The 19,132-nt window shown below is 39.6% G+C and overlaps 1 protein-coding gene across 8 annotated transcripts in view; it reads right to left on the reverse strand.

The window, feature by feature from the left end:
• Nucleotides 1-19,132, reverse strand: part of CDC14A (cell division cycle 14A) — a 108,379-nt gene that overhangs the window by 82,468 nt on the left and 6,779 nt on the right. For 5 of the 8 annotated variants that reach the window (XR_006414936.1, XM_044432220.1, XM_044432221.1 and 2 more), the window contains exons 3-4: nucleotides 8,733-8,808; nucleotides 2,878-2,970 (exon numbers count right to left, since the gene is read on the reverse strand). The exons of 1 other annotated variant lie outside the window; for it this stretch is intronic. Coding sequence is in view for 6 of the 7 variants with exons in the window: in XM_044432220.1 (XP_044288155.1) it covers nucleotides 2,878-2,970; nucleotides 8,733-8,808 (169 nt within the window). In the remaining variant the exon portion in view is untranslated. Of the gene's footprint in view, nucleotides 1-2,877; nucleotides 2,971-8,732; nucleotides 8,809-19,132 lie in introns of those variants that run through there. 2 more of the 8 variants (XM_044432223.1, XM_044432222.1) reach the window with 2 other exon arrangements.

The raw sequence follows: 19,132 nt of genomic DNA on the forward strand, positions 1-19,132 counted from the left end.
GCAATGAAATTTCAGGTAAGTAGCCAACAACAGGCTCCACACAAGCCCATGTGTGTGATGCACAGAGATCATGAAGAACTGGGTTCAAGACCTGCTGCCACTAAGGACTGATAGTCCTAGATGAGGATAGTCCAATCGTGTATCTGTCTCAACAGTGAAGGACGAAACCATCTTATCACTGTTGATCGATTCCCAAGTTAGTATTGTTATTACTCCTTGTGCACAGATAAAGTGCACTCCGTGTTCGTCCAGAAAGGTCTCCATTATTTCATCTGTTTGTATCTTGTTCTGTCACTCCAGAGGGGCCAATTTGTTTCCACTGCTACACATGGAAAGGTTAAGATGTATGAGCTAATTATATGGGCAGTGATTCTATTTCCAAAAATAATGTTGATGACCATCTCAGCTTGCTCTGTAAAGAGGTACAATAGTTTCTTTGTATCTCTCTACAGAGTAATTTTTTGTGGAAAAGTTTCTGTAAAGCTTCCATACACAGAAGAAGTATTAACTGTGACCCACAAAAGCAGCATTCAATGGAGCCACGTGCATGAACAACAATCCACCCTGGCAATAAACCAGGAGAGGTGTATGGGCCTACCATAGGCATGTTGCTCCCTCCCCGTCCTATCCCTTCTTTCCTCCAGGCAGTACTCCAGGGGACACCACAGAGGAACAAGCCTCCCCTCTTCGACAGCTGCGACCATGAGTCAATGTTGGCTCCCCATGCTTGTTACTTTGATGTTTTCCCCTTCCAAGGTGGCAGAAGCGGTGGAACTGGCTTTCGCTATTCCCTAAGGGGAGGCATGACTCTGACATGCTCTGTGCTACCCTGGAGGGGCTGTCCATGCCTGCCCACTATTTTTGCCTTATTTTTTTGTACCTGCAAAACGGTGTGTGTTGTGGCGACAAGCTTGCTCCTTTCCCTGAGCTCACAGGGGGACAGGGACAAAGGTGAAAACTTGCTCCCTCACGGAGAACAGACAAAACTAATCCTACCAGGAAGAAGGTACTGTTTGCAAAACCAAAACCCAAACCAACCCCCCCCTCAAAAAAAACCCATCTCCTTCTCAGAAAACTGTTCCTCACGCCTTGGCTTTCAACAGGCAGCTCACTTTTCATTAGCCTGTCACTGAAAACAAGATGGGCAGGGAGGGACTGCCAGCCTTGTTTGGAACAATGTGCAGAGGCTGCATGTGGCAAGTGGGCAACAGGAAGCCTTCAGATGAAGAACTTGGCTCTGCTACACTTCAGGGAATAAGCCCTATTTGTGCAACTGGACCCCTTAAAATCCTTTTTCTTTCACTCATTTGCGGGTGCCAAAAATGTAATAATATAAAGAAGACCCAGACAGCCTCAGCAAGCCCCTCCAGGGTGCCACGAAACACTTGGAAAGGGCACTTTGTAGCTGCCCATTACAGGGATTGTAGGCTCTCCAAGTGTTCTCCAAGAGCAAAATTTAAAGGGTTCAGCCACCATGACCAGCTAAGATCAGCTAGCATGCACAGCGGAGGGAAGAGGCAGTATCAGCCGGACCTTAAGTGTCTACTGAGCACTTCTGGGGTGGCTGACTGTGGCAGTCACCTGGACATAGCACCAAAGGCTTTTTGCTATGCTTGCCAAGAGGCTCCCTGTCTGTGGGGTCTTACCTATGATTGATCATGCTGTCTGCGTTCAAACAACATGACAGTCCACCACAAGGGCACCACAGGGTGGCTTGCTTGGAAAAAAAAAAGTAGTCACTCTTGGTGAAGCAGTCCCTGCTTGCATGACATGAAAAGCAATGCATTGCGGGTTGCTGTGCCTTCCAAAGCAGTTCAACATCATTAATTGTCATCACAAAGCCAACAGGGAATTATTTAATAGGTACCACCAGAAACCTTTAAAACGCTTACGTTATCTTAACATAAAGATGAACAACAACCTCCAAACATCCACATATGTGCAAAGCCTGAACTTGGTACAAGGTTACCTTAAAGAACACCTTCTTACTTATTAACCTGCCCTGTCCCTGAGGTCATCAGAGGACATTCTCCTTACTGTTCCACACAAACCCATGGCCCAACTGGAGTCCACTAGGAGATGCTTCAGTGTGACAATTCCATTTCTATGTAATCCCTTGTCTCTGGAAGTCAGGCAGGCACCCATGCTATGCTATTTTCTGTGCTTATGGCCGATATCTTTGCTCTGGGAAGCTGTGCTTCCTGAATAGCCGCAGTTTAGTAAGGTAAATTCTCGGATCTGTTTTAGTTTTTAACTGTTCATCACTCTAGAATTTTCCTGGATATGGGGCAGTATACAAATATTGTAGATAAACAAACAAAGTAAATATTCATGTCTCTAACATTGACATATTCTTCAAGTTTGAAAATGCAAATATTTCAGAATGTTCTGAAAGTTTAACTATGTAATATGCATATAACAAACCCAAATTAACACATATGCTGCCCTTTAAGAAAAGGAAAATTCAGAAACGTATGCATGGCTTGATGCAGAAATTTCTGGTTCCCTTAGTTCCAAGAATAATGACATTGTGAGTAAGCCCCTGCAACCGAAGTGACATTCTCTGTCAGGGAGCAATTCCCTGCTGCAAACCACATTGTTTGGATTTCCACCCGGGGAAGACAATGACAGGAAGTTGGTCACAAAGATAGCTAGTGTAATACAGTACGAAGACAGTGTACCACTAAATTTAGCCATTTCTCCTGGCTCGTCTCACTTTGTACTCACATAAGGCCAGAACAGAAATGAAAATGAAGAAGGCGAGTTTCTGCAGGATAGGAATCTTCAAAAGGACAATGATTCTAGCATCTATACATAGCCAGAGAATGAAATGTCAGCAAGTTCCTGCTAGAGACATGCACATCAAGTGATACTTACCGCATATGCTCCTATCAAAAATGCTGCATTTGCTCGTTTCCGCTGGTCAAAGCTGGTATAATACACTATTTTCTTTCTTGACAGACTGAATGACTATTTAAAGAGAAAAATGATGAGAACAGTGTTAACAAAGAACTATCAAATTCAGTAAATTTAATCCTAGCAGTTGACCTATGCCTGTTTAGCCAAATCTGCCTTGAGAGTTCCTTAAAATCAAGCTTACGACATCACAGAAAGCATAAAGCAAGTGCTCCCTAACCCCTGCTTAGCAAGATATCTCAATTAACAAGGCTGCTTCTCCTTTTCACATGTATTCTCCAGCCCTTCCACCTTTTGCTGAGTGACTGTCCAGATATGATGTCAGATACAGAGGGTTTCTCATTCCTGTGGCTTACTTCCCACCACTTGCATGTACTGTCTAATAAACTCCATGCAATATCCTGGGGAATTGGGTGGCAGGGGCTATCATTTGGTACAGAATGCCAAAGACGGCTCTCAAAGTGTCACACAATGGGCATCTGGCACAAAAAGCCTCCTTGTTCATTCAGCCACCACAAAAGAAACAGAGGAAATGCTTACAAGACAATTGTACATTAGAAAATTCTGAACAGGCAGATCAATCACTTAGCTCCATTCCTTTTGTTTACTGCATAGAAAAGGGGAGTGGAATCCCTCACATGAATACAATTAGGATGAAGAAAAAGTGATCCATATTATAGACTTGTGCTCTGAATTGGAAGTCTAAACAGCAACTTTTAACAATTTATAGAGTTAAATAATGAAACAAGGAGCAGAAATGCCCCAACTCATCCTTTAGGTGAGAATGAGCAGAATGGCATAAAGCAAACGTCAATGGCTATTGTCACAGCCATCTCTTAGCTTCATGGCTGCCTGCCTTCCAAAGCTGAAACACGAGGGATGGTGTTCAATGCTCTCAAGTCCCCTTTAGAGCTTCACACATTACCCCAAATATACAGATTGCTTTGTGTTCAAATCCCTGTCTAAGATAACCATGCTACTCACAAGACGACAAGAAACACCAGGATTAGTCAAATAATTGAACTTGTAGGGATTGCTGCAGCAAAGGTGCCAGTGACCTTCTGTTGTACTTTCCATAGGAATTTCAAAGCTTGGAATGTGTGAAAAATCTATCTAAGAGGGGGAATCTGTCTGATTTCCTGGACTTGGCTCTCCGGGTTCCAGTCCACTTTGCAGCAAGTTCCTGGTGAGTGTGCCAAGCGTTCACAGGGCTCTTGCCAGAAATCAAGCCCCACAGCCTGTGCCAGCAGCGCTCCTCTTCTGTGGCACCTGTAGGAGCCATTCGGGCTGCTGCGCTTGACACAGAAGAAAGTCGGTTGGGTGGGGCTCGCCAGGAATGGAATCCCATATGACTGTTAGCAGCATCCCTCTTCTGTGCCATGTGTTGGCACTGTTTGCACAGCTGCACCTGAAGCAGAAGGAAACTCATGGTTGTGCATAAATGTTGTGGACTTCCTCATGGCTCAGCTCACATGAGGCCAGGCCAAGCACAAGAGGAAGCCCACAAATGCTAGAGGGATGGATTCTGCTAGGGTTTGTCCCAAGCCTAGTCAAAGCTTCCATCTTCCAAACCCGCCATCTTCCACACCCATAACAAAATGATAGGCACAGGTTAGTAATGTTAAGTTATTGATTAGGTTAACTAGTTATGTTACTAAGCCCATCTCAGGTTAAGTTCACAATACATGTTCAGTTTATGGTACCATCTATTTGGGGCTATAAAGCCATCTCGCAGTGCTCTAAAAAGACTAAAATGACTGCTCTTCTAAAAACTGTTGCTACAGATTTATGCCATTTCAGCATCTAGCATTATCTGCCAGTTTAAAATCATTTTTAGAGAAGGGCCTATAAAGCCATCTCACAGTGGTTTACACACTAAAATCATAATAAAGCAAGGGGGGGAAAGCAAAAATACCACCTAAAAACAGAAGTAGTATAACATACCAGCAACCAAACCATCAGGTAATGGCTAGCATTTTGAATGGACCCCAGGAGCACACCAACAACCAGCACATCTGATGCAAGATGATGGGGTATAATCGCCTTTTATGGCTATGCATCAGGACATCAGTCAGAGCTCCTTTTAAATGGCTTTCTTAGATTAACCTAGCCCTGCTTGGTTCACTTTCTCAGGCTCTCCCTTTTGCTATGGATGATGTTGCCAATGAGTGGGTACCTGAGGAGTGTCTTACAGGCTAGCTTGGGGGGCGGGGGGGAAGGTACCATTTCAGAATACAGTTGGATCCAAGAGGCATGCTATGCTAAGGCAGCAGACTCATCAGTGATGGTCCTTGCGCTCAGAGTTGGAGGGCCCATGTATGACATCACTGGCAGCCATCACCAGTCACAACCACCCTACTTCTCACCAGGATTAGAAAAAAGGGAGATAGCCAGAAAAACTGTCCAGAATGTCACACTTTCCACAGCTTATAGTTGACCAGAGCTGGAAACAGTGTAGTAGGCTATGAATTCCTCTGCATAACTGAGTCAAAGAGGGAAGTGGCAAGCTCAAGATTCAGTGCAATTCCTTCTCAAAACACCAACCCACACTAAGCTGCATATCAAAATGAGGCCAATAAGATTTTGCTCAGCAATAAATTGACAGACATCTTCCCCCTAACTTCTACAGCCATGTATAGATACCTGACAATTTAGGAAAACTTTTCAAGGATGTGATGAAGCGCTCTCTAGTTCATGAAAGCTTAACTTTTAAGCTATCACAAGACCCATTGTTTTTGCTCTAAATAGACAAATGTGACTGCTTTTCTGAAAATTGTTGCTACAAATTTATTCCATTTCAGCATCTATCACTACCAGCAGGCTTTTAGAGAAGGACCTAATATTATATTAACGCTCTCCTATCTGCTCCTTCAAAAATTTGTTTTATGCAAACTTGGGAAAATGTTTGGGCAGACTTTTTTCTTTTCCTTTCCAAGCCTCCAGCTTTGCTCTTCTTCCTCTACCTCTTAGCCTTTTATTTTGCACTCCCATCCTCTAGAATCACTATTTCTCTCTCCTGCTCTTCTTCAAATCACTTTTGACTAGTCAAGGCCCCACAGCATTTCTTATGTGACAAGCCACATCCTCTGTAGGTGCCATTTTGTGGTAGTGTCCACAACAGTTTTCCAAAAATCCAAATGTGCCCATAAGGCCAAAAAGCTGGGGGACTGCTGTACCATATTACATATTTACAAATATACTATTTACAAGTAATTTTCCAACTAAAATTTATACATAATCTGTCATTTGAAGCACATTAATTTTTATGCTTTTATTTTTCCCTCAAGTATTGGTAAACTGGAGCAAAAAAATTAACATAGAGTAATTTTAAAGCTTTGTTTACTAAGAGCACTCTCTAGAGAATCAGATCATCTTTCAACGCAAGCTGGACATTATCCAATACAAAATAGCTTGGCTTGCATAAGATTTTTCTTCTGGAAAATTGTCCAATTCAAGTTTCTCCAGAAAACCCACATCACTAAATTACCAACACATGTAAATCTTTGCCAACACCTCATCAAAATTATTTGTGTAGTTGTTTTGAGAGATTGTCTAAGTTCCTAAGGAGTGCTATATTTTCAAGAATTCTCACTTGATAGGATGAACTCTGGCTTTACTCATATGCAAAAAACAAAACAAAACAAAACAAAAACTTGGTCAAAGGTAGAAAACATCCAAGTAGGTGTCCATTTGAACTAGCAGTCTGATTTTATTTTTTTAAATTAACAGGTTGATCCTCCTCGGCTGCCTGTACCCTCTGAACTTAAGAGGATTACAGACATCCTATCAAGGGCAGAAGGTGTGCAAAGCTGAAAGTTACCTCTATATTACTCCCTACAGGAAAAAGGCTTAGACAGCTGATTGTGACCAGGTTAAATGTTTTGCTCCTGCCTGGAAGGAGGAAGACTGAGGCCCTTCCAGGATAGTGTGCATTATTGTGTAACAGCACAAACACCCCTCTCTCCAAGACTGTTTCAAAGGTAGGTTTTTTGACCTTGGACCCACAACTGGTGTGGAAATACTTAACACAATAATAAAATGCATAATATAAAGCAACAATAAAATACAACTGTAACCCCCACCCCCGGCAAAAAAACCAATGCCCAAACCAGTACAGGTTGCTAAAAAGCCTCTACATCTCAGCTACGGGAGGGGTGATGACTGCTTTCCTTCCTTCCTCTCCCCAGCGCCGGGGAGGAAGAACGAAGTGTTCAGTACACACTTCCTGATATCACCTGCACATCACATCATTAAGTATCTGTGTCACTGCTGGTTGTACTGCAGGAATTTGGGTTGGTACAAGGAGGAGATATATGTGGTTTAGCACATGCCACCTTTCCCTAATGTTTTGTACCATTTTAAATTCAAAATCTGCAATTGCATTTATGTAAAGAATTAAATAGGCTGCTTAAAACAACCAAAGCAACAGAACAAAATGTATTATCAGATCACTTTTTTAGTGTTTAGCTGCTGGGCTGTGGGGAAGAGGAAAATAGCAGTTCCCTAACCAAGCAAAACCTCAGTGTTACACTTGATGAAACAGCAAGGTAAGCTATCTGCCCAGGCTAAAGTTTAAGAAGCAAAAATTAAGGCAGTATACATAAGCTCTTGCCTCCGCAGAACTTGTGCTAATCAAGCCCTCATCAATAGGATCTAATTTCAGCAGGAAATAAAGGATTTAAACAGCAGATATGTAACCCAATCCTCTGCATGTTTACTCAGAATTAATGTCATTAAATTCATAGTGGCTTACTTCAAAATAGTTTGCATAGGATTGCAGCTTAAGACACAACAAAACTTTTTCACCTTTAACATTTTCAGCAAATGAGAATGTCTGGAAAGTTTGTTCAGCTGTGCAAAACAAAATTCTGCTGTTTCATTTAGAATACACACACACACACACCCCCCCAATACAGCATTATATCTGCTCCAGCATATCTCCATAAGAAATAATATAATCATGCAGACAATAATACTTGCAAAAAGAAGTTCAAGTTTAAGTTAGCGTACACCTGCAAATATGACTTGCTATTCTTCCCAAAGAACATTCACTGCCAGTATTCAAAAATAAACACTTCTCAATTTTGAGAAATTTTAAAAGAAACATGGGTGTTTAGTAGGTATATCAATTGCAGAGGAAGCAATCAAAATTTCCATGGCTTCTTCTGCATTAGCTAGATAGGTCTATGTTTGTTTTCTCTATATATAAACTGCACAAAGCCTCAGGTACAAAACTTACTTGGGTCAAAAAGAAACCTTTAAATAGCAACACAATGGTTTTGAATATATTTCTAGCACTCCATTTCCCTTTCCTTTAAACAGATAGCTACTGTTAATTTTCCACCAAACTATTTTGTCCCAGAGGTTTGCCCAACTCTCAAAAAGATTGTAGGAGGTGGGTAAATGAACTGCAGCAGATAGAAGCGATCAGTAAAAATCAAAGAGAGCCTTCTTTGCAAGAACTGAATAGCTTATTGCTCACACACAGTCACCTTTGAATACAATCCACTGAATATACAGAATTTAAGATCCACAAGATGCTGCAACAGTAACCAGATATTGCAGTAAGGACACCATACTCATTTTTCCTACATTTTTACAATTTACCCTCATCACTCATGAATTAGATGAACATTTGATTTCTAGTCAAGTTACTAACATGGAGAATCAATTTTCAGTTTTTCTAGTCAGACCAAAATACTGGCACAAAATTAAAAATTCTCCTAATTATCATATAACTGGTTGTCATCTTTTGCAGTTTACTGATCAAATGTTTGCAAAAAAACTGTACTTGAGAGAAAATATGAAGTTCTTACCTTCAATTTCTTGTTTAGTTTGCAGCAGAAACGATATACCTGAGCCAAGTTTAAAGGTCCAAAATCAGCATAAAAACTGTAAAAAATATATGTGTATATATATATATCAATAGTCAACATACTTGCACTCTAGCTCTTTTGAATCTGGTCAATATTTTATTTATTGTATACAAAAGCCATTTCTCACTAGGTAACTGCATTCTGCTCCATATGAACAAGCTGTAGTACTATCTTTGACTACATTCATTGGCCCTGTCTGAGCAAGCAACATATTGCTATGATAAACTTTACAAGACATTGCTATTAGTCTCAAAAGGATACCGGAAGACAACAAATTATTATTATTATTATTATTATTATTATTATTATTATAACATTTCTATGCCGCCCCTTGCCGAAACCTCGGGGCGGCTTACAACATGATAAAATACATTGAAATACAATAGTACATAATAAATTACCATTAAATATAACAATACAAAAAATACATTGATTTACAAATACAAAATTAAAATTATCAGTATAAAATGCAGACAGGAGACCCTGAGAACACTGACACTTCTATTATTTTATTTATTCATTTATTTATTAAAACATTTTTATGCCGCCCCATTCACCGAAGCCTCTACATTGTGCTTTCTAGTATGGTCTGTTGTTTTTAACTTATATATGATAGGTAAAAGAAACAGTGCTACTATTAAATGATCCAATTCCTGATTTCCTAGCAACCACTGGACTACAAAAATACTCACACCCTTAAGGACTGTACAAATGAATACAATGTCCTCAAGTTAACGTATCAAATATTATATGCAGTCATGTAGCCATTGTTCAATATGTATGAATAAAGAAAGAACCATGCAGGTGCACCAGCAATGGTGCATCAGTTATCAAAAGAAGTCTGAATATACTGGCATATTTTATCCTGCACCAATCATAAAAATGCTTTTGTAGTATGCTTTGACAGATAAGCAAATGACGATCCTATCAGAAAGTATTCTGCATTGCTTGTTCTAAACATTCTGTCTATCAAATCAAATTACCCCCTTCCAGTACAGGTCTTAAGCCAAGTCACAGTACCTCCTTAAAAACAAAATTTATGTAAAACAAAGTTTAATAAAGCTTAAGTTGCTGTTCAGACTTGAGTTCTCAAGTTTTGTTTTTGAGTATAGCTGCTAAAATTTCAAAGATTTGTGGGGGCGGGGGCTTCTATTCAATATTAGTTCTACTTAGAGTAACGGTAAAGGTTTCCCCTTGACATTTAAGTCCAGTCATGTCCAACTCTAGGGGTGGTGCTAATCTCTGTTTCTTAGCCTAGGGAGCCAGCATTTGTCCAGAGTTTCCATGGTCATGTGGCTGGCAATGCCGAAGCGCACGGAACGCTGTTATTTTCCTGCCACAGTGGTACCCATTTATCTACTTGCATCTGCATGCTTTTGAACTGCTAGGTTGGCAGCAGCTAGGACAAAGCAACGGGAGCTCTGCCCATCTCACAGACCTTTCAATTAGCAAGCCCAGTAGCTCAGCGGTTTCAACCACTGTGCCACCCACGTCCACTTAAGAGTAAACCAAATGAACTTTGCAATTTATTATAAGCCATGCTGGGAAACTCCAATAAAGATGCCACAATACAGATGGGAATGTGTGTGTATTTACCTCTACTATATGCAAATAGATTAGAACTAAGAGTAAAACATGTGAACTGTTGAAAAAAGACTTTCACTTTTTCCCAACCCTAAAATGAGCAATTTTGGATTATTATTTTATTTCAAAATTAATAAAAATTTTACGACCAGGTATTCATATATTGTTACCTGGCCCTTACTCCCACAAGATGATTTCTTGAAACTATACAAACTGAAGACTTATGTAAGACTGAAGATATGAAATCTCTGAAAATGTTCATCTTCCAGTTTGATTTCATTCCACAAACAGGTAACAATTAGGGTGTCTGTACTTTGACATCACAGCTACCTTTTCTTCTTGTATTGGGGAGCACAGAGAATGCCATTTTCTGTAATATTATGATAGAAAACGCTATGAATTTGTAAAAACCAAAAGGTCTAAATGGCATATAATGTCATTGCACAAGAGCTCATCAGACTATATTTGTGCTAGAAATGTTCCTAAAGGAAAAAGATGGGAAAAATAAGTTGTGACAAATCTTGATCAGTGAGAAATTTGTGATTTCTATGTCACATAATAAAATGTCCATTATCCTTCAGTATTGTTATTTTAGTCATACTTTTATTTAAAAACGTGCAATTGTGAAAAAGGTGCAGACAGCAGCTGTCAGTGTCCCTCCCTTTTTCATCTTTAGGCCTAGAAATTGCTCAGAGAGGCTTCTGTTAGGGCTGTTAAATCCGCCTCCTCACCTCCAGAGGAGATGGCCTTGTAAATACAGGGCAACCATTATATTTGAAAAAGTGCAATCTATGCGTCTGATGTAGATTATGCTTCTTCCCCACAAAGGCCTGGTCTCTCAGCAGTAATCATGTGACTGCTTCTGTTACTTCACCAACTGAGTTTCTGCCTGTCATCCGACTGTGAGCAGCTCTGTCTCTTGCAGCCAAGTCACAGGCAGAAACTCACCAGGTGGAACCGGCCTTGGCGTATGGGGGTTGGGAGCTGCTTTCTGGCTGATCTTCAGTTGTAAGTACAATATCCACAAGTGCTGTTTCCATTGGCATATGGTGGTACATAAAGCTGCGCCTAATGTCTTCCTCTCATGCACACAGTTGAGGGTCCTGTACCCCTTGTCCCTTTTAAGGAGCTTGGCAGCCCCTTCCCATTTTGAGATGTAACATCGGAGAATGGTAAAAGCCAAACAGCAGCACCGAGACCTAGCAGTTTTGTGTTAAAAGTGAAACAAAATGAAGGCGGCTGCATTCAGGGTAGACAAAGTCACACCGCGACTAAAAGGTGAGGCCTAGGAGAGGAACAGGCCTACTCTACCGGCACTTAAGTACAGAGTGCTCTGAATTTTCAAGACATTTCTCACTCCCGGCAAGGTCAGGGGGCATATTTTACCACCCCAAAAGCTACTTTCAGAACTACAGATGAAGAGGGGACACAATCACAGGCCACACAGTATGCTTTTCTTTAAAAAAAAAAAGAGAGAGAGAGAGAGAGAGAGCCTCTTCCCTATAGTGGTGCTCCATATAATAGGACAAATTGAGACAGAGAGCAAGAGAATGAATATGAGGTATACTAATACTAACATTGTAGCCTTCATTTCCCTATTCATTCACTCCTACATATTCCTCATTGCCAACACAGAAAAATGCTATCCTGCAACCATTTTCAAATTTCAGGTGTCCTGAATTTCATTTAAGAAATCTTGTTTGTTTCAGCTGGTATCATGAGTCAGTGCGAAATAAGCCATACATGCTTTCAATCCTATCTGCGCACTGCAGCAGAAAACAGTATGGTTGAAAAGTACTGATGTCATAATCACCTTATCCAATGGAAGAGCATTTTTGCTCTGCTGGAGAAATCTGAATTTTAAAACAGGGTTTTAGACTTCACATAGGACTCCAGGCAATCACAGCACTAATTAATGTTGAACTGCTACTAAAATTCAATGTAAGATTTAGGAAAAATCTCTATGAATGCAGCTAAAAAATGCATGAGAGAAATACTGTATGTTGTGCTCAATGGAAAGCTAAATTCAACAACAATAAAGAATTTGTTAAATATATGGGAAGCAGGGAGCCAGCCGGGAGGCAGTTGAACAGCTGGATGATAATAGAGTTAAAGGAGTACTAAAGGGGTGTAAGCAGATTACAGAAAAGCTGAATGAATTCTTTTCATCTGTCTTTACTGAAAGAGATACCGAACAGATATCTGCGCCTAAACTGGTGGTTTCAGGGAGGGAGTTTGAGGAATTTAGGTAAACAGTGGTGCCAGAAATGACCTTCTCAGCTTTATTGACAAGTTTTAACTTAAAAAATCACCAAACCCAGAAAGAATCTAGCCTAGAACCCAGAAGAGAAATTTCAAATCTTTTAACAAAACTAATATATCCCTAAAATTAGCCTCTGTACCAGAACACTGGAGAATGATCAATGTAATGCCAATTTTTATAAAGCAATCCAGAAGGGATTCAAGAAATGACATGCAGATTAGCTTAGTGTTCCAGATTAAAAGGTAAAAATCATTGAGATATAATTAGTAAGCATACAGAAGAAGAACCCTTGCTGAAAGAGTCAACATGGCTTTTGCAAACATAAGAATTGTCTCAACAAACCATTCAGAATTCTTCGCAAATGTCAAGAAACATGTGGACAGGGATGAACTGGTAGACATTGTGTACTTGGACTTAAAAAAGGCTTCTGGACAACTCCCCCACCAAAATCTCCTGAGCAAATTTAGCAGTCATGGAATAAAAGGAAAGGTCCTCTTATGATCAGTAGAAGTTAAAAAGTGAAAGGCGGGAGTAGGAATAAAAGGCAAACTCTACCAATGGAGGAGTGTAAACTGTGGGCTCCCACTGGGATCTTTTCAACTTGTTCATAATAAATCTGGAATCAGGAGTAAGCATTGACTTGACCAATTTTGCTGATGATACCAAATTAGCTTAGGGTAGCTTAAACAAAAAAAGACTTCAAAAGAATCTCTCTAAATGGACATTAAAATGGTAAGTGCAATTCAATGTAAACATAAAGTGATGCACACAGTGACAAAAAAATAATAATAATCCTAACTTTACATATAAGGTGATGGGATTTCAGCTAGCTATGATCTTGGGGCTGTGAAGGACAAATCAATGAACATGTCAAGCCATGGCTTGGCTGATCTGAAAAAAGCAAACTGCCCTTATACAAGTCTACTGTGCAACCACACTTAGAATACTGTGAATATTTCTGGTCTCTACACCTTAAAAAGGATACTGTAGGGTTGGAACATTTCAGAAGCAAGCAACTGAAATGGTTAAGGGGCTGGAGCAACTCCCCTAAGAAGAAAGCTTACAACCTCTGGAACTTTTTAAAGAGGCAAATAAGGGGAGACCTGACTGAATTGGATAAAATTATGCATGGTGTAGAAAAAGTGAACAGAGAAACAGATGCAAAGATGTGCTTTACCTAGTACATAGCTGAACTTTGGCATTCACTTCCACAATATGGAGTGATCTGACTAGCTTTAAAAAGGGATTTGATAAATTCACAGAGGATAAGCCTATCCATGGCTACATATTACTGTAGAGAATGATTGGGATGCATTACCCTGCCAGAGGACTCTCTAAGCTGTCCCTTGGTCGAGGCACTGGATTTATAACCAAATCCACTCAACACAGCCAAACCAATGGGGTAAAAAAAAGAGGTTATTTGAAAGAGAAACTGTTGTTAATGCTGTTATTTCTAACTAATGGAAACCCTATGAATGAATACCCTTCAAACTGTCCTGTCCTGGGTAGCCCTGCTCCACTATCATTAGCTCAAGGCTGTGACTTCCTGAAAGAAACTTGAGGGCTAAAGAATTAAAATGAAAGAGGAATAGGTAAGGGAAAAAGAACAGAACACAAGGACAAAGTACGACTCCAGTCCCCAAGAGTACACAGACTCTTTACTATACAACCTTAAGAGAAAATAAAAAATACCAACCTTACTCTTCATAGCCTACATTATGGGTCTTTCAAGAGTACAGGTCCAACAAAAATGGTCAGCAGAACACCTTGGTTCAGTTCCCAGTTCTAAGACAGGCAAAATGCCATCTCTGATGCTCAGTTTTTAATCTCACACCATCATAACAGAGTGACACAGAGCATGGCCCATCTTCTTCTGAGGCATCTCTCACCAGGACTCTATCCTTGCTGCAAGTAATCAAGCACCAATGAGCCATGGCTAATGGGGCAGGATAATTATCTAATAAAAAGTAAATGGCAAAGTAATAAAGCCTGGGGAGTTATCCTTGGTACAAAACTAGCTCCCTTCCTTTGGCAAGATCTGGGTGTAAGTTATCCAGCTTTCCTAGATCCCACCCCACCAGGACTGTGTCTATCCCTGGACCTTCTGTACAGCTATATCCAGTATCAGAGGCAATCTGGTTATGTATACTAGTTGCTGGGCAGGAAGCTGTTACATTATGTTTGTGCCTTCTTGGGTGCAGCTGGTTGGTCATTGCCCTAGATCAAGGGTCCTCAAACTGTGGCTCATTTATCCGGTCTGCCTCTGAGCTTTTGGATTCACTAGGAGAAAACGATCTCCCAGCGAGTCCAAAAGCTCTGAGCTGGCACAGGCGTTCTTTGAAACTGAGCAGAGAGCCAGCGCACACATAGGAATAAGATTCTTCTGCTTTTAGCTTTTCCTGCTTCAACTGCCTTCTAAGATGATTCAGATATTTCAGTGGCTACTTACTCATGTCCCTTCTGGTCAGGCATAAAATAGAAAACTAATATGTATCACATCTAACTCAGTTTGCTCAAAATATGTTTGATATTACACTTGAAGGTAGAGTTTATGACTTTTAAATGCTCTTAATTTTAATACATTTGTGTTCGAAGTGAGTTAGACACAATATATTTTAGATTCCCAAGTGAATTCAATTAACTTTAGAATTGTAAAGATGACCTTTTTTTAAAGTATTTTTCTGCTTTGCATCAAGTTTCTTGTTTTTCCCGAAGCCACCCCCAAAAGCCGATTTTCTCAATGGCTTCAACATTTCCAAGAATTTCACCACTCTAGTGAAGATGAACGCAACCCTTTCGTTCCACACTGTAGCACTAATCACACGGAAGGAGACACAGGATGTTTTCTGGATGGGCCTAGGCAGCTGTAACCTTAAGGCATGCGGGACACATACAAAGTGATAAGGCAGGCTGAGGTAATGAGAGATTCCAAGTAACAAGCATAGTTTTAACTGATAAAGGTAGGAGCTTCAGCAAATTTTAATTGGTGGAAATAGTTGTGAGCAGGCTTATTAAGACGACCTCTGCTGCGGCAAATTATAGCCAACCAAAGGAGAACTTCTGACATCCTTTGTGTGGAAAAGTATGTAAGTGATGTGGAAAGTATATAAGTGATGGAACCATAAGGTGCAACTGGGAACCTTCAGCAGGGAACCTTTATTTTGCTAAATAAATCATTTTTATTCTTACTCCCATCATGTGTGATTGGGCCAGCATGCCAAGGCAGAGTCCTATCATGGCAAACAACATAAAAAGATTGGGTTCAAGTTCTAAAATGTTTCCTATAATTACAACCTTCTTGGGATTTATGTTTCATTGTTTCCTAATTGTCCAAGGAACTGTTGCTGGAGCAGTCCTGCTTGTCTCATGTGCCTTCACTTTGTTTGGATGGAATTAGCAACAGGTGATATGTTTCTGGTGTGCATGGCACAGTCTCTGCCTTTGAATATTTTAATTTGTTACTATATTAGCATTACAGCATTGGAGGAATACAAGGCACTGACTAATTTCTTCAAAACCAAGCAGTTGTTCCTATGATAGTCATCTTGGCTGACCATAAGTTCAAGCTACTGCAAATTAAGCAAGCACAGTGTGTTAATAAGAGATGAGATGTAGAAGTCAAGCTATTAAATGGACAGTATTTGGTGGTCAGGTAGAGATGCCAAAAACAAAATTAAAAAGTACTGCATAGACCCACTGAAAAATGGGACCATGCCCACCTTATATTTACTACCACAGATTTCAATGAATCTGCTCGGACAAAATCTTGGATTTATTTCTGAACAAAAATGCTGAGGATATGTGCAGTTTATCAAGTTAAGAAGTTTTCTCTTGGCACAAACACCCAAGTGGTTTGGGATAAACATTATGTGAACACACACAACCATTTTCAAGAGAATGATTTTAAGCCTTCCTTTTGCAATTTTGGTGCTCTTTGTGTAATGCATTATTCATACTAACATTCACTTTAATAATTCTATGAGCTATTTCCCAAAACAATACATTTACTGTCATATATGAAGAATTAGCAGTTCTGTGGTGCTGAAGAGGTGGTTGAACTTCATTTTTCATTTTCAGTTCAAACAGAGAGGCACATTCAACAGTAACATAACTGTGCCTTGTAAATACCAGTAGTTGTGAACTGACAAGTGTCAAAAGAAAAAAAAAGTTTGAAAAGATCTATTGGAAAGGCAGATACTTTCTCTATGGCAACATAACCTTTGAACTCACCCAAATCTTACCCCAGGTAGGAATACATGAGAGAGCCCAAGGTCATGCATGCTTACTTTTACATCTGTTCAGTATGCCTCAACTTACATTAACACACAAAATCCAGTAACTAACATTTGTGAAAGATTTTAGAGGGCACACAAAGACTACATTTTAGCAGGAGCCAAGGCCTTCATGAACTACCTCAAACTGAAACAGATACAGACCAGCTTCTGGTGAATCTGTTGGCCAAATGAAAACCTATTGTACACTAATCAGTCAAGTGTGATATGCCAAGCCTAGCCTAGATCCGCTTGCAAAGAACAAAACAAGGGCCAACATTCTTCTAGAAGAATAAACCATTTGCCAGTTCCCAACTCATTAATTAATTACAAGTCTAAGGCAGTCTTGTGTCTGCCAATCATTTTTTCCCACTATTTTTCACCATCTTATTATAAGGTAAATATTACAAAATTAGTACCCTTCAGCAGGGGTAAGGTATATAAAAGACATCTGCCAACGTGAAAAACAATTTTAAATACACTACGCTTAAAACATAATTGGAGCCCCTAGCTTTTGATTTGCTTTTGGCAATATACACTCTCATTCATTTTCTTTGGCATGCCAGATTTTAATGTTTAATCATAAAATATTTAATTGGACTTGGCACAGCTACTGTAGAGTTAAAATAGCATGAGACATGGCTGTTACACTACAAATCTGAACCAAAGTTATCAAAGAAATGCTCCTATATAACAAGCCAACTGCCATATATTCTTACAAGAGGAAATATGGGAACTTGCATGTACATCAGTAAAATTTCAGTCCTCAGATTTTGGTCTGTGAATATCTTAATGTGAAAAAATGTCAGATAATAAATAAAAGTGTTGCATCAAGAAGAGACTGAGACTGGGTCTTTTGAAAACAGGTATGTGGAAGACAGAAGTTTACTTAAAACACATTCAAAATTGCCTTTGGTCTAAATTTCACAGCAATGTACAAGAATTTAACACAGCAGCAAAATAAAACACAATAAAATGTAAATTAACAGTAAAAACAAAAGCAAAGTACAGAAAACAGCAAAGCAAAGAGAAACAAATCAGGGATTTCTAGAAAAGTAAGTTTTAGAATCAAATTGTATGTGTGCTGAATCAGACGTAAACTTACTCAAAGGACTGCAGCCTTAACCTACCTTCAAATAGTCAGTAGAGAGGAGGCTATCTGTATCTTTCTTGAATTCCTACTCCTTTGTAGTCTATTCTACTCTTCCAGTAAAATGTAATCTGAAGCAGAACTCATAAGAAACTTTTATGAGTTTGGTATGACTGCTTATATAGACGATCCCTGAAAAAAACAACTAGCTCCTAGTGGAAGTTTCCAAACAGTCTTGAAGAGCAACTCCAAAACGAAATACTTTCTCTCTATGTACAATCCTTATCAGGGTCCAAAACTTATAGATAGCTATTATGGCAGATAAGACTATGCTAGGCATATCCACCTTTGATAACCATCAGATGAACAACCACTTAAACTGCACAGCTGAGCCTGCTTTCATGGGTCAATGAAACATCTCATGGATGATGCACAGGCAAGAGGTAGTGATTCTAACCCAGGAAGAGAAACACAGTCTCACATAGTCATACTCTGCTCCAAAAGAGCATAAAAGAAACAGAAGAGAGAAAATAACAGAAAACCAAATCAAAACGTAGGAAAACAGCTAAAATACTATATGTGAACAGGTTGCTTCAACTATCTTCAAGTTGATTTGGCCATTGTAAATTTGTCCAAATTCAGGCTTAAAAGAGAAAGTTGCTACATATAGATTAACCTTTTCACAGTTATGAAACCACAAAGAAGTGAAAATACAAAGTATCTAATTCTGTCTGAGCTTTCTTTCTCAATCCCAGATAAATTAATTCTGGTCACTAAACTTGGCAAATTCTGACATTCTCTCCAGCACTGAAGAACCTGTTTTCAGCATGGTAGCTGGCTGAGGCTTCTACATATGTCATCTCAAGATACACAGCCCGTGATGTCAGAAAAGCCTTTCAGGTACGCAGAAAAATCTGCTGGATTTATGCTAAGACCATCTTTCAGACCATTCTGCAACCATCTGCTGTGATCCACATTGAAGATCTGCTGTGAAATAAATTTTGAGTAGCATCTATGAACAGAGGAAACACTTAATTTAAAACTAACCTAGGTCTAGCATCTGGGCAAGATGGAAACACCAACACTTATTGGAAAGAGGAGCCATAACAATATGATGTATGAACAAAGAATT

This window comes from Varanus komodoensis, unplaced genomic scaffold (assembly GCF_004798865.1).
Source record: "Varanus komodoensis strain SLA01 unplaced genomic scaffold, ASM479886v1 scaffold24, whole genome shotgun sequence".
Classification (NCBI taxonomy): Eukaryota; Metazoa; Chordata; class Lepidosauria; order Squamata; family Varanidae; genus Varanus; species Varanus komodoensis.